Source organism: Lycium barbarum, chromosome 7, assembly GCF_019175385.1.
Source record: "Lycium barbarum isolate Lr01 chromosome 7, ASM1917538v2, whole genome shotgun sequence".
In the NCBI taxonomy this organism is placed as follows: Eukaryota; Viridiplantae; Streptophyta; class Magnoliopsida; order Solanales; family Solanaceae; genus Lycium; species Lycium barbarum.
This window is the reverse complement of record NC_083343.1, coordinates 3,820,538-3,836,396: the sequence shown is the minus strand read 5'-3', so window position 1 is coordinate 3,836,396 and position 15,859 is coordinate 3,820,538. Positions and strand designations below refer to the sequence as shown.

The window sequence follows — 15,859 nt, the reverse complement described above, 5'->3', positions numbered from 1 at the left end:
TAAAAACTCATTCAGGATTCATACAGCAATTCCAAACAAAAGTTACCAGACTCAAAACTGATAAAAACCAACTATTTAAAGGCCTACACTCCAAAAGCATTCTCGTATCAATGAGAATACAGATGGCAGCAATGATACTATGTAGAATTCATTCACTAAAACAAACTCAAAATGACCCTTTTGGAACACAATACACTCTCAGAAGAACAAATAGCATAGCAATCTGTAGGTGTTAAAAAAAAAATGTAACCGCAACAGCAGATTTTTCCTTCAAAAATGGAACACTCATAATAGAAGGCTTGAGCAATTGCAGTATGAACTCAACAGGTTTGACAAAATTTTAATTATCTAGTCAAGAGAGAATAAATAAATAACTAATACAAAATGAGGGCCCCTTTGCCTAGAGCAATTATGCAGTACAATTAACCATCCTCAAAAGGCAAAATCTTTCTTTCAACACACACTACTTTCACCTTGGATAAAAAAAAATACAACTCCCTTAAAATCAACTTGCTCTTGAATCCCCCGAGGTTACAGAAAATGGCTCTTCAGGAGAGTTGAGCTTTTTATTGAAATAGAGCTTTGCATGCCTCAACATCAGGTGCTTGTGAATCCAATACTGCTTGGCCCGTAGGACTAGAGCTAATAGCTCCCATTACAGCTGTAAACACGTCTTTCTGGTATAGATCATCGGTTACCTTCTTCAGGATCTCGTTGACCACCTTAAAATCCAAAGCTCCAGCCAAAACTAGTCTAGCAATTATGTCACCAAAATTTATCGGTGCTTTTGGTAGATCCATGGCAAGGTCATCCAGCAGAGAGGCAAAGTTCAAGAAACCAGTAACCAAGTCGCCAGCTGTAAAAACCTTCTTAACAAACAAGTGTTCGAGAAGCTGAGCAACTAGTTCAACGCGTGGTGGGCTCTTGTCTAGACCAATTGATATTGCTTCTTTGACAACCTCGGGATGGTAGGCTGGGGATTTGAGTTCCTCAACACATTGCAAAGCTTCTTCCAGAAGCCGAACATTGAAATATTCCTCCAGAAGAGATTTTGTTTTTCTCTTTAGTTCATCGGGATTCGCACTCACAGCAGGAACTTGCGGTTTTTCCGCGACTGGAGGAGGTTGAACTGGTCGAGAAGCCTGTGATGCAGGCTCCACACTGAAACCATAGCCCAATGGGCGAGCGGGAGGGGCCCCACTACCTTGCAAGAGGGCACTAGGCCTTCCACTAACGAAGCCACCACTACCCTGAGGAAGAAGTCTAGGGTTCAATGAGGGCGACTTGCCAACCAATGGTGGCTGAGGCTGACCTCGTCCACCTGGCTGCACCAGTGGCCCGTTACCTCTAGGCATCGACCGGGATCTAGGAACTTCCCAGTTGTCATTATCCATCCCAGGTGCACCAGGCATCTTTCTAGTTCCTGGCATTCCAGGCATCATACCACCAGTCCCTGGACGATTCATAGGAAGCCCACCAGGACTCTGACTCCCTTGAGTCGGAAGACCACGAGAATTTCTCATGTTTGCAGTGGCACCAGGACGCAACCCCATGCTCTTTTCCGCATCTGAGTGAATCTCGGTGATGGTCTTTGCTTTCACCTGCGCAAAAAAGGAAAGAATATTACATCAACAACATACCCATTGTGGTCCCACAAGTGGGGTGTCGGGAGGGTGGGGTGTACACAGACCTTACCCCTACCTTTCTAGGGTAGAGAGGAGGTTTCCGATAGACCTCGACTCAAGAAAATCATTTTTCATAACAGGTTCGAAAAATACATGAGCAAAAAAGCTATGATGAAAATATTGAAGAAAGAAAGGTACAGCAAAAATAGCAAAGATAATCAAAGTAAAAGAAACAATAGTAGTAATAAAATTGAAAAATATTTATAATACTGGTAAGGAGAAGGCAACAGATACAAGTTAGAATGATGTGTTACCTCTTCCCGCCTAGGGACCCAGTGATTGGAACGTAAATCAAGCACATCACGAACCATAAACTTTAGCCGTGGATACAACTGAGGGTTTGTTGATAGTTCTTTCAACCGGGTAAAGTACACATCGTTGATGCGCCTTGACTTTTGGTTCTCATCAAGCTGCTTGCCGATGGTGTTGAAAAACTGACAAATGGCTTCAACATTCTCTTCTTCCGGACAACTTTTAGGATCTTGTCCTAGCAGTTCCTGTGAACAAAACCAGCAAAGACAATCATTAGTACAGTTTAACCCATTAAAGAAACAAAAAGACCTGAGGAAAAGGAAGCAATTAACAACCTGAACAATGTGATGAACAATCTTTTCAGGGACCATCTTTTGCTTCAAAAGCTCTCCAATAAGCTTAATATTGCCAAGCGTGCGAATTTTGATCAGCCTTTCTTTGTCCTTACGTTCCGCCTCCTGCTCAGGGGCTGTCATTTGCCTCGCCTCTTCTCGAAGTTTGTCAGCACCTTCAAATGCCTCCTGACAGTTATTCAATAGAACACGCTTGAAAGTGATCTCTTTGCCACCAGGTTCATCAGAAGGAAATGGAGGCAACTTTTCATTGAGATCAGAACACAGTTGGGCATACATCGGGCAAAATGTTGGTTCCAATACAGCCTTGTCAAAGATCAAGGAAATAACACCCTGGAATAAAGAAAAAACATATTAAATTTCCAGGGCAAACAAGGAAAACTTTGAGGTGAACAAGAACACAACCAAAACAGAGGTGTGCCAGACCTTTAGAATGTCTGCACTTGTTATTCCTGAATCTATCAATTGACCTTTGAGGAGATCAAACTTCTCCGGAGTCAGCTTGTTGAGTATACTGCAAATCAATATTAGTTAGTACCAATGAGTTAGATAAAATCCATATTTTCAAACAATGTCGTAATTGTTTCTCGAATAATCAAACTTTTGAAACAAAGAACCTTGTCTATAAAGAAATAAATATGAGAGATCAAGAGATGGACAGCGAGACAGGGATAAAGATGAATGACAATTAAGCATATAGGTTTCTTAAATGCACAACTATTAGAGAGAAAATTACCCCTTCACAGTCTTCAAGACACGATCTTTGTCAGAAAGATTGCCTCTTCTAACTGACCATGGCAGCTCAGCTTTGATTAGTGTAGGAGCAGGTCCTCCCTGATTCACAAACAAAGATAAAGGTTTTTGAGATCAAGAACTAAAAAAAGCTTCATATCAAATAAAATTGTTCTTTCAAAATCATGACAACAACAATGCCCTTGCTATTACTGAAACACAAAAAAATGTGAATAATAGATATCACTTTAGTCAAAATAGCTTCCTTCCAAATTATTTATTAGTATATCCCTTGCACCTAATTCGATATTACATAGATTACTGCAAAGAAATATTAAAGCCCAATTACTGAATTTGGCCAAGGTATTGTATAAGGACCAACTAAACAACTTCTCTTCATTTCTCAACTCTTCTTTTCAGTTGGGACTTTAGTGTCAAAAGTTATCTCATCAGTTTGTAGTAGCAAAACAGAAAGAAAGTTTTCCTAAAATAGGAACTTAAAATAGATACTGGATGTGTTCTGGAAGTACACAAGGCAATAGATTTAGAATTACCCCTCTGTTGGGAGATATTTGAGTTCTTGCAAACTGTGAGGTAAGCTGTTCTTGCCGACCACCAAATTCTCTATTTTCTCGGGGAGCGTTCCATGATCTTTCCTCCACGGGGGCAGAAAATTGTGATGACCTGCTGTGCCAATCACGGGTGTCCGGCTCAGAATAACGAGTCTGAGATTGGACCTGCGCCTGCAGAAACATAAATGAGACAACTTGTCACAACACAAGAATGCATAGTGCAAATAAGTAACAAATAAAGATTTTTTAAATTAAAAAGAAAAAGAGAAGTTTTTGCTTGGATGGGGATATCCCAGTCATCTGAAAAACTAGAGAGGGAAGTACAATTGTTTTAATGGATACTCACATTGGTGTCTGCACGGCCTCGACTGACATCATCACCAAACAGTTCAGATTCAACTTCTTGTTTGATTAGAAGGATATCATCAGAAATGTTAACCACCTAGATGGAAACAATCAACCCAATGAAAAACCCAAAGGAGAAACAAATTAAGGGTACCATATATATATATACATGGCAAAAGCTAACATAAGCCAAAACTTAAAAGATATGATTATTACCAACTCTCTCAGATGCAGCAGCTGATCTCGGGTATACTTAACGCGCTCACGGCCCTCAAAACGTGAGTCTCCAGACTACAAAGATAAAAGGATAGTTACTACACGTATCATAAAGGGGGTTCTTAAAATTAAATCCCAACAATGAAAGAAAAGGCACTATAGTAAATAAAAACGTTACAAGCATCAAAGCTCTCAGAAATTCTTTTAATAGGTTTCAATTAATGAGAATTTCAGTGTTAATAGGGTCTTTATGGGCAACCAAATACTCCTTAGTTGCCCACCTAAAGTCTACCAATTGTTCTCCGTCCATATTTACAGCAGAAACACATTCCTTAAGTGAGCTGCCAAGAATTAGGACGTAAAAAGCAAGAATAACAGCAGAAATAATAACATATTGAGGCATGGAGAATCCATACTATCGACAAGCCACAATTCAGCAACTTAAAAGAACAAGGTCAAAATACACATTTGAACACAATATAAGGTAAGATAACCATAAGCAAGTAACAGGCAACCTATAACAGAAAACAGCATTATCATCAAGAATCAGATAAAAACTATCCATGTAGAAATCCAATTTTTACTTACCCTACATCGAAATTTACATTGTTATACAATACTAACAAGCACATACCACTATTACCATCAAGAGTCAGTAAATCCATCAATAAACCAGTCATTATTTCTTACAACAATTTGTACATGTAAAAACTCAAACTTTTTATCATTCTTCCAACAAAAAGACCCATAAAAGAACAAAAACAAAGAACATAAGACACAACTATAGCCCACAATCCATTATACTACTTTTACAACAGATTTATACATGTAAAAACTCAACTTTTAATCCTTCTGCCTATTTAAACAGACCCATAAAGGAACAAAACCTAATAACATAAGACACAACTATAAACCCACACAAAGTTATCCATGTAAAAACTCAATTTTTAATCATTCTTCCAATATACAGACCCATAAAAGAACAAAAACACGACACAACTATAAGCCACAGTTTATTACCACTATGTTTACAACAAAGTTCTTGCGGGATTACACCGGGTATGTTGTTGTTGTTGTTATGTTTACAGCAAAGTTATACATGTAAAAAACTCAATCTTTAATCATTCTGCCAACAAAAACAGACCCATAAAAGATCAAAACCTAATAACATAAGAATAACCAATAAAACAGAAACAAAAAAATCCAAGATTAACAAAAAAAGCAACAAAACAACACAAAAAACAAAGCCATCAAGAACCCAAAATCAGCTGAAAACACCCCAAATAGAAAAAAAAAAAACACAAAATTTATTACAGTACTATTTTCATGTAAAAACTCAATTTTTAATCATTCTTCCAATAAACAGACCAATAAAATTACAAAAGATGCATAATACTGGCAAATAAGACTTAACACAATCTACACAAACCAATATCAGGTACAAAAAAAACCAAGATTAACCAAAAAAGCAACAAAACAACACAAAAAACAAAGCCATCAAGAACCCAAAATCAGCTGAAAACATCCCAAATAGAAAGAAAAAAAAAACCACACAAAATTTATTACAGTACTATTTTCATGTAAAAACTCAATTTTTAATCATTCTTCCAATAAACAGACCAATAAAATCACAAAAGATGCATAATACTGGCAAATAAGACTTAACACAATCTACACAAACCAATATCAGGTACCAAAAAAAAAACAAAGATTATCCAAAAAAGAAACAAACAACACAAAAACAAAGCCATATATACACCCAAATAGAAAACAAAACACACAAAATTTATTACAGTACTATTTTCATGTAAAAACTCAATTTTTAATCATTCTTCCAATACAAAGACCAATAAAATTACAAAAGATGCATAATACAACAACAAGAAGCCCAGTATAATCCCACCATGTGGGGTCTGGGGAGGGTAGAGTGTACGCAGACCTAACCCCCACCTTGAAAGGTAGGGCGGCTGTTTCCGAAAGACCCTCGGTTCACAATACTGGCAAATAAGACTTAACACAACCTACACAAACCAATATCAGGTACCAAATCCAAAAAAGCAACAAAACAACACAAAAACAAAGCCATCAAGAACCCAAAAATCAGCTACAAACGCCCAATACAAAGCCATATATACACACCCAAATAATAACAAAACACTCAGATCTGAAAAAAAAAGATTGAACCTTTATAGATGAAGAACCGCCATGTGGACGAAGTAAAGGGAGATCTGAAGAGGTAGTTTCAAAGCGAGGGCCAAGATGCACTCTGCTTCCTCTACTACCACCACCACCACCACCTGGTCTCAAACTTATCACCGTCGTCTGATCAGCCTGCATACCTCAATTCTCAACCGTCCGATCAATTCGAACAAACAAATAAAATTTTCCAAAATCTCTCACACACACCCCACAAGAACAAAAAATAAGACAAAATCAAGAAAACCCCACGATACAGATTATGTATCTATACAATGAAGAAAACCCCAATATATAAAGGGTGAGATTTTTTTTTAGAGAGAGAGAAACGGATTTATTTTTAGAGAGAGAGAGTGTTTCCTCTCTCTAGTGGGAGAAGGAGAAGGAAGGAATGAAGGGAAGATGAGGCCGTTTTATGTTTAGGGCGAGAAAAAGAGAGAAAGAAACCCTTTTTTTGGATAGGTTTGGGATTTCGGAGTAGTGTGAGGGTATTTTGGTAATTTTGTTTCCTGCTTAGTGTATTTTGGGGTGATACGGGTTATTTTTTGGGAAGTAGGTGCTCCTTTTTGACTAATTTACCCTTGGGCTATGGATTTTTGGGCCAATGAATTTTTTGACATACTGGAAGACTCTATTATGGCAAGTTAAAAAATAGCTTAATGCTTATGCAGCATCCTTAAACTTGTCTTTTTTTTTTCATTTTGACACTTTAATTGAATGTTGATCATATTAAACTCCTGAACTTATTTTTAAATGTGTATATTAAATTTTTTAAATTTGATTTTTATTAGAAGAAAAAATTAAATTAGAAAAATGAAGGTGAAGTAATATTTTAGATATGTGATAAGCTATTCTTTAGATTATGGATGTGTGGATTTTTGCTTAACTTATTTTGGGGTTATTTGGGGTTACTTTTTGGAAGTAAGTGCTCCTTTTTGACTAATTTACCCTTGGGCTATGGATTTTGGGCCAATGAATTTTTTGACATAATTTGTGTACCTTCCTTACTGGAAGACTATTATGACAAGTTAAAAAATAGCTTAATGCTTATGCACCACCTTAAACTTGTCATTTTTTTTTATTTTCACACCTCAATTGAGTGTTGGTCATATTAAACTCCTGAACTTATTCTTAAATGTGTATATCAAATTTCTTAAATTTGATTTTTATTAGAAGAAAAAATTAAATTAGGAAAATAAAGGTGGAATAATATTTTAGACATGTGATAAACTATTCTTTAGGTCATATCGATTTCTGCTTAACTTATTTTGGGGTTATTTGGGGTTACTTTTTTGGAAGTAAGTGCTCCTTTTGACTAATTTGCCCTTGGGCTGTGGATTTTGGGCCAATGAATTTTTTGACATAATTTGTGTACCTTCCTTACTGGAAGACTCTATTATGGCAAGTTTAAAAAATAGCTTAATGCTTATGCAGCATCCAGCATTCTGAACTTGCCCTTTTTGTTTTTATTTTGACATCTCAATTGAGTATTGCTCATATTGAATTCTTGAACTCATTTTTAAATGTGTATATCAAATTTCCTGTATTTGATTTTATTAGAAGCAGGAATTAAATTAGGAAAATGAAGGTGGAGTACTATTTTAGATATGTGGTAAGCTATTCTTTAGGTCACGGATATGTCGATTTCTACTTGTTCTGTTCTTCCACTACCAGCTTAATTAAGAGCTACTTTTTAAAAGGTGTGCAAATAACTAAATAAACTTTTTTTTATCCGGAGAAAACATCTCATAAAATTAAATTATTTTTAAATATAAAAAAATATTAATTTTTTTAAGGCAGATTAAGAAGAAAAGAAATACAATCTTTGATACAGAGGCAGTAAAAGAATAAGAAGGTGTCTCCTTGGAGCCAATAAGAATTTATCATCAACCATATAAATAGAGCAAAAGCTAAAAAAAAGAGTTAAAAGAGGCCAAGTCAAGACCTCAAGAACAAAGCTAAGTATCATCTATGGATAAGATCCACCACACTGTCTGTTAACACTTTCCTTTGTAAAAAACCACTCATCCATGGCTGGTCTCACTACCAGCACCTCCTTCACCCTCACACCCATACCAACCAAACTCCCTTCCTTTAATTCTTCTTCCCTTTTTGGTATTCGTTTTCACAATCCTCAGCTCCGTTCTTGTTCTTGTTCTTGTTCCTCCCTTGTTTACTATGCTGCCACTGTCACAGCCCGTTATGGTGGTGGAGGCGGCCGAGGAGGTTTTCGGCCGCCCCCACGGACCGAGGAAGATGAAGCACTTGACATTTCATCCATCAGGTACTCCCCGTCCTAATTTAAGTATCTTACTTTCCTTTTTATCTTATCAGTATACATATCTTTAATTTAAGATCATAGGATTGAAAAGTCTGCATTTGTTTCTTAAATTCCGTGCCTAGTACATTTAAATTGGGACAGAGGGAGTATGTACATGTTTTTATGTAGTTGTGCACACAGCTTGTGTAACATTATGGGATTTTTTTTTTATCCTTTTTGTTTCTTTTTGGTTTTCTTGGTAATTGTGAGGTTAAGTGTTCTTGTTTGGCTTTAAAATGTATTGGGTTTTTGTTAAAAATGTTAATCCCTCTGTAAAACCACCCCCATCAATCCATGGTGGGTCTTACTAGTCTCACACAGTGGTGGATTCAGGATTTTCATTCATGGTGTTCGGAAAAAAAAGAAGCTAAATATAATTTATTCAGGGTGTTCAAAAGTTAATATATGCATATAAACACAGAAAATTTACCCTATATATACACTGTAATTTTTTGTCGTGGGTGTTCGGGTGAACACCCTCGATGACATGTAGATCCGCCCCTGGACTCTCACACCCATTTCCTCTAAACCATTAACAACCAAACAACCCCTTTTCTTCCCTTCCCTTAATTCTTCCATTTTTGGGCTTCGTTTTAACCTTCCTCAGCTCTGTTCTTGCTCCTCCTCCCTTTTATACTATTCCGCCACTGTTACAGCCCGTTATGGTGGTGGAGGCTTCCAGCCGCCCCCACGTACGGTGGAAGATGAAGCACTCGACATTTCATCTATCAGGTACTCCTTTGGTACCAATTTATCTGACGCTCTTTTCTTTTTAGTGACACCTTTATATATTTAATAGTAACAGTTTAAGTTCAAATTTATCATTTTACCTTTAATAAAATGATGTATAGCCACACAAATATCTATGACTCATTTTGGACCATAAGTTTCAAAAGTCTTCCGGAAATGAGAGGGAGGTATTACATTTCTTGTGTAAATTGTGCACTTAGCTTGTGTAACATTGTGGAAAATTCTTATAAGTTTTGTGTCTTTTTGGTTTGTTTTGTTATACTCCCTCAATCCCAAAAAGAATGTCTTAGTTTGACTAGGCACAAAGTTTAAGAAATAAAGGAGGACTTTTGAAATGTATGGTCCAAAACAAGCCTTAGATATTTGTGTGGCTGTAAATCATCTCAAAAAGTTAAATAGTTTCTAAATATAGAAAGGTGCCAATCTTTTTGGGATAGACTAAAAAGAAAAAGAAGACAATTTTTTTGGGATGGAGGGAGTAAAATGTGTTGGGTTATTGTTAAAGATGTTAAAGTTTAGTTTTTCTTTTGTGGTGTTTTGAATGTTCATGTGTAATCAGAGGTAGAGCTAGGATTTGAAACTTATGGGTTCGTGTTTTAATCCTTTTTGAGTCATTGTGTTCTAAATTAATAATTTGTACATATTAAGTAAATTTCTTAAGACAAGTACAACGTTTGAACCAAAATTACTGGGTTCGGCAGCACCAACTTCCTACACTGCAACTCTGCCCCGGCTTGTGTGCACTCAGCTTGTGTAACATTGTGGTTCTTAGCCTTTTTGTGTTTTGTTTCATTATAAAATGTGTTGGGTTTTTGTCGAAGATGTTAAATTTTTAGTTTTTATTTTGTTTGTGGTGTTTTGAAAGACGAATCACTTGATAGTTCCTCTACCAGGTATTTGCATTTTCTTGTGTTGTGCACTCAGCTTGTGTAACATTGTGGGAAATTCTTATCCTTTCTGTGTCTTTTTGGTTTTGTTTGGTTATAAAATGTGTTGGGTTTTTGTTGAAGATGTTAAATTTTTAGTTTTTTTTTTCTTTTTTTCTGGTGCTTTGAAAGACGAAGCACTTGATATTTCCTCTATCAGGTATTTACATGTTCTTGTGTTTAGAGATGGAGCTAGGATGTGAAGCTTATGAGTTCGGTTTTTAGTCCTTTAGAGTTAATGTGTTCTAAATTAATAATTGTACACATTGAATGAATTTATTAAAACAAATACAAGGTTTGAACTAAAACTACTGGTTTCCTACACTCTAGCTTGTGTAACATTATGAGAAATTATTATCCTTTTTGGTTTTCTTGGTTATTGTGATGTTAAATGTGTTTGTTTGGGTTTAAAATGTATTGGTTTTTGTTAAAGATGTTAACATTTTGAGTTACTTTTATTTACATGTTCTTGTGTTAAGAGGCGGAGCCATGATTTGAAGTTTATGGATTCGGGTTTTAGTCCTTTTGAGTTAGTGTGTTCTAAATTAAAATTTATACACATTAAATGAATTTCTTAGGACAATTACAATGTTTGAACTAAAACTAGTGGGCTCTGCTGAAACCGCTTCCTACACTCTAGCTTGTGTTATGGCAAATTGTTATCCTTTTTGTTGTTTTTTTTTTGTTGGTTATTGTGATGTTTAATCTTTTTGTTTGGCTTTAAAATGAATTGCGTTTTTGTTAAAGATATTAACTTTTTGAGTTATTTTGTGGTGTTTTGAAATAGGTCAGACAAGGTTAGGCTCATTGATGATAAGCAGAACATGGTTAGTCTAATTTCGTATTTGTTTTTTGTGTTGGTTCCGGAGTTGCTATTGATTATTGATATCTTTTTTCTGATTGGTTTTTGTTATGTAGTTGGGGATAGTGTCAAAAATAGAAGCTATTCAGAGAGCTGAGGATGCAAGCCTTGACTTGGTATGTCTTTGTAAGACTGACTTTTTATTCTTTCTTCAACTTTTGTGATTATGGCTGTGTTTGGGAAAACATTTTCCCATGTTTGATTGGTCAAAATGTTTCCAACTTTCCCATGATTGGTAGCAGGAAGACAAGAACATTATTGCTTCAGGTTTAGTTAGAAGGAAATACAATATTTGGAGAAATACAACTGAAGTTCTCTCCATAGGTTGAGTTAGAGGAAGAGTATAGCTAGCCAAGGTTATTTTTACTTTGCTAACTTTTTGGATGTAATCACAGCACTTTCTCAGTGCTGATTTTGACATCAAGAGTACTTACCATTTCAAAAAAAGAAATAAAGAAAAAAGAAGTTAAGAGGAGGAGTAGCTTATCCAGAATACTGGTTATGATACAGTTAATATTGATTTAGTTATCTTAAGCATTCCTTTGGCGGATATTTGTAGGTGATTCTATCTCCAGAAGCAGAGCCGCCGGTTGTCAAAATGATGGATTACAAGTAAGATATATCCATTACTAGATTTTTGCGTCTGAATTTCAATTATGATAAGTAGTCCTTGGTTTCTGGAATGATCTGATTACACACTTGGTGAATTAGTATATATCAAATTTGTGATAAAAATGTAAGCTTTATCTGTGATTAAGGTAGTAAAATTGCAGCTTGTCTCATCTAATAATTGTTATGCCCTCCGTTCCATTTCATTAGTCCTACATTTGCGTGAAATCAATATTAGTAAAAGATATTAAGCCTGGCTTGTGACCCTTTTTACCAAACTGGGTTAAGAATGTTTCTTAACAAGGAAGCCAAGCTTACATGAAACCATGAAAATCATAATAAAACCAAGTTTCGAAGCAAACCATTTGGCTTGAATTGGGTGGTTAGAATTTATGGTCCTAGATATCTGCTGTGATATTTTTGTTTGAAAATTACTTTATGGTGCAAAGTATTATCTGCATACCAGTTTGGATCGTGTGTAGGCTGACTAGATGCAATGAATATCTTGGTCACGGGTTTCTAATTATTTTCTATTGCTCAAAGATCTGTCTTTTGATATTTTGCTTTATTTTTTGGCAGTAAATACAAGTATGAACTGCAAAAGAAGAAAAAAGAGCAGCAAAAGAAAAATGCTGGTGAATGTCTCATCTTTTAGAAGTTTTTTTTCCTTTGAAATGGAGACCTCTTAATTACTTCTTTTTACCAACGATTTCTTTTTTCAATGACAGCCAACCGCATGGATTTAAAGGAGCTCAAAATGGGGTAAGGTTTCATATCATGTATGCCTAACACTGATATTTATTAAGAAAATAAATTTTAGCTTTTTATTTGTTAGCTTCCTTCATTTAGATAGCTACTCAGTGAAAAGCTGTCTTAGTGATTGCTGCTCTGTTGATATTTGGTTTCTATGAAAAAAGGTGCATGAAGTTTTCTTCCCATTTCTCTGTGTTAATAGGCTTTCTCAAGGGTAATAAAGGGGTCTTGCTAAAAAAAGGGTGAAAAGGGGAATCTCCAATATTGTAGATCTCGTCGTTCTAGTTAAAATTGCTTGACAGATTTACCAGGAAGGAAAGTTAGTTCTATTGTTAGGTTTAACACATGCTAACCGCTTCAATGTCAATGTTCTCTAGAGTAAAATACAGTACCTTACTAATTATGTTGTGGCATGGTACATTGTTTACTCTATTTTCCCCATCTTGTTTATTTTGGTCTCCTTTCTGGTAGCTAAAGGTTTCTCTTGAATATTATTGCAGTTACAATATTGATTCTCATGATTATTCAGTGCGTTTGAAAGCTGCTCAGAAGTTCTTGAAAGAGGGTGACAAGGTAGCTCGAGCTTGTATTTCAGCTTGCAAGTACTTTAGAGAATTTGCTGATTCATTGTTTAAAAGTTATTTGTTGGTACTTGCTGCAGGTAAAAGTCATAGTGAACTTAAAAGGCCGTGAAAATGAGTTCAGAAATAATGCTATTGAGCTATTAAGGCGTTTTCAGACTGATGTCGGTGAGGTAAGCTTGATTTCTTTTTTTCTCGTGTCAGAAGTAAATATTAGTCACGATGCATTGTGTCCAGAAGATGTGAATAGTTTTAAAAGCGTGCATACTAAGATCACAAGCTGCTCCTTTAATCTGAAAACATGTATCAGAAGGTATCTGTAAAAGCCCAAATATATTCAATATGGTAATTCTGTAGGCATTTCCATTTTCTATACTAAACGAAGACGGTTATGAATCTTATCTGCTACATCTTGGATGAGAAGTAAGATCATGACCGCAGCATTATTGATTTTTTCTTAGGTATTCAATCATCATCTCAGGAGAAAATATTCATCGAACACTGTAAACAGCAAAAGTAGGGATTAGAAGTCCAATATTTTGATAGTTACTCAAGATCAGTATAGCAAAGAATAATTTTGGCCCACACAAGATTAAATGAACTATTTGAATGTGTGCTTTCAATTAGTCTACATGAATTACTCTCAACTCTTTTTCCCTCTCCGGCTAGTTAACGTCTTTATATTGTGGTGTCATTCACAGCTTGCAACTGAGGAGAACAAGAATTTCAGGGATAGGAACGTCTTCATAATTTTGGTACCGAATAAGGCTCTTGTACAGAAAGCTCCAGAGCAACCGAAGAAAAAGGAAAAACCAGCAACTGAAGTTTCAGCCAGTGTTTGAGCATCAGATGAATTTATTAGAAGGTGTCATTAGCAGATAATCAATGCATATATTTCTCAAGTGAAAAGGTGAGAGATGCCACCCTGATATATGTCTTGTATAGAATTTAGTCACATACAAGCCTGTAATAGGATATACACTTGTGTAGTGTCTATAACAGTAGCAAGATACATTCAGTTTTTGTAGTAACATCTAATAGGTAAAGTTGAAGGAAGTTAAGCTTTACTTCACTTGTTGTATTTTACATGATATTTACGTAACGAATTTGAGTATTTTCTAAGCATCCATGTGTGACATATCCGTCAACTAAGGTAAAATGGACTGTGGAAAATAGGGTTCAAATATTAGTAGAGAAAGTGGACTCGCACTTAAGCCAACTGTGCTTGTAACACACAAAAGGCCAGTATCCGTCCCTACAACATGACCACGTCCCTAGTGCAGGGATGACGCGATGCATGACGTCCAAACAAATGTGCCCTCAGCCTAGTGGCTTATATGAGGTGTTTGTTTTCTGTATGTCTAAGAATTATCCTATACCTGTGCGGAAAAGAGTTATTCGGTACCTATTTTGGTTGCTAGGAGATAATAGGGACATAGGAAAGGTGCGCAAGTCGTGCCGGTCTAGACACCACCTTCACCAAAAAGGAACAATGGAGAATTTGTTTTTTTTTTTTTTTTTTTTTCCCTTTCTTTCATTGTTGTATGGGTAGGGTTGTATATCAAAGGAGGGACTTACCTATCAGAATGATGAGCCATCAATTAGTTTTCTAACTACACCTTCTACGGGGGTGACTTCATCTTGAAGTACTTGCAACCCAAGCATCTTCTAAAGATATTTGTAGTTGGCATTTCAAATTAAGGATCAATATGAAAGCTATTTGTAAGTGGATTTCTCAAAATCTAGCATAAATGATGCATAAATCTAGAGTTGACTTAATTTATTACAATTGATTTAGCAAAACAGATCTGTAGCAAAAATAAAATAAAAAAAATAATAAAAAAAGGATGAATGAAAGTTTGCTTTTTTCATCAAGCAATAAAAAGAGCAGTCGAGTGCACTAAACTTTCGCTATGTGCGGGGTTGCGAGAGGCTTATGCTGAACCACAAGAATTTATTGTATGCAGCCTTATGCTGGATTCTTGCGAGAGGCTTTTTCATCAAGCAATGTGGTTTTAATATTCTTATAAGGCCAGCCATGCAGTTTATGATGCATGAGGCCTTGCCACTTTAAGGGCTGATGTTTAGAATATAACTAACATTTGCAAAGTAATTGAAAAATAATCAAATAGTCACAAAGTAGTTGAAAAAGTCTCCCTTCTATTCATTTGTGTAAAGGTATAGTCAACTTAATGCGGGAGAGACGTTAGTGCAATTTCAATCTTGTAGTGTATTCGTCTATATTAAGTAAAGTCTCTTTCTCGTTGATTAGTTCGCCTCCCAATAATTGAGACGTGATATTTTTACAGAAGTTTTATCGAGAAATTCTTTTCAGGCTGGATTGACTAACCTAACTCGTCCTTAAAGGAGGTTCTTTTCCATAATAAGGCCTCAATTTTGTAACACCTCGTACTTTTAACGTAAGCTTTAACCATGATCCTAGACTTGGAAAATCAGATAAAGAATGTGGGAATTGGAATTTTCCTGTTCAGTTGTGAGATAGTGGTTTACGCCCATGAACAGTGGACGTATTTCAATTTACGCGTAAACTGGTACCAAGGATTTCTGAGCATTCTGGAATTTGGCAGTTGAATGTCATATGGTTAAATACGGACCGTATTTCACTATACGGCCCGTATTTCAAATCGTAAACTGAAACCAAGAATTTCTGAACATTCTGGAATTTGACATTTTGATGTCACATGGT

The 15,859-nt window shown here is 35.8% G+C and overlaps 2 protein-coding genes and 1 non-coding gene across 3 annotated transcripts; 1 reads left to right on the top strand and 2 right to left on the bottom strand.

The window, feature by feature from the left end:
* Positions 1-262: 262 nt before the first annotated feature.
* On the bottom strand, positions 263-6,744 carry LOC132602940 (eukaryotic translation initiation factor-like). The gene is made up of 9 exons (XM_060315766.1): positions 6,340-6,744; positions 4,156-4,230; positions 3,941-4,036; positions 3,577-3,765; positions 3,027-3,124; positions 2,717-2,804; positions 2,273-2,623; positions 1,940-2,182; positions 263-1,601 (listed from the first exon to the last, which is right to left on the bottom strand). Exons 1-9 carry the CDS (start codon positions 6,490-6,492, stop codon positions 567-569), a joined length of 2,328 nt encoding a protein of 775 aa, XP_060171749.1. The 5' UTR covers positions 6,493-6,744; the 3' UTR covers positions 263-566.
* LOC132604827 (small nucleolar RNA snoR103) lies at positions 4,387-4,491 on the bottom strand. Its single transcript, XR_009568921.1, has one exon. It is a non-coding gene; the product is annotated as a small nucleolar RNA snoR103 (small nucleolar RNA).
* Positions 6,745-8,260: 1,516 nt separating the features above from the next.
* On the top strand, positions 8,261-14,277 carry LOC132602939 (translation initiation factor IF3-4, chloroplastic). The gene is made up of 9 exons (XM_060315765.1): positions 8,261-8,635; positions 11,135-11,174; positions 11,266-11,325; positions 11,769-11,821; positions 12,398-12,453; positions 12,547-12,580; positions 13,072-13,144; positions 13,233-13,325; positions 13,854-14,277. The coding sequence occupies exons 1-9, from the start codon at positions 8,382-8,384 to the stop codon at positions 13,992-13,994; spliced, it is 804 nt and encodes a 267-aa protein (XP_060171748.1). The 5' UTR covers positions 8,261-8,381; the 3' UTR covers positions 13,995-14,277.
* Positions 14,278-15,859: the final 1,582 nt, after the last annotated feature.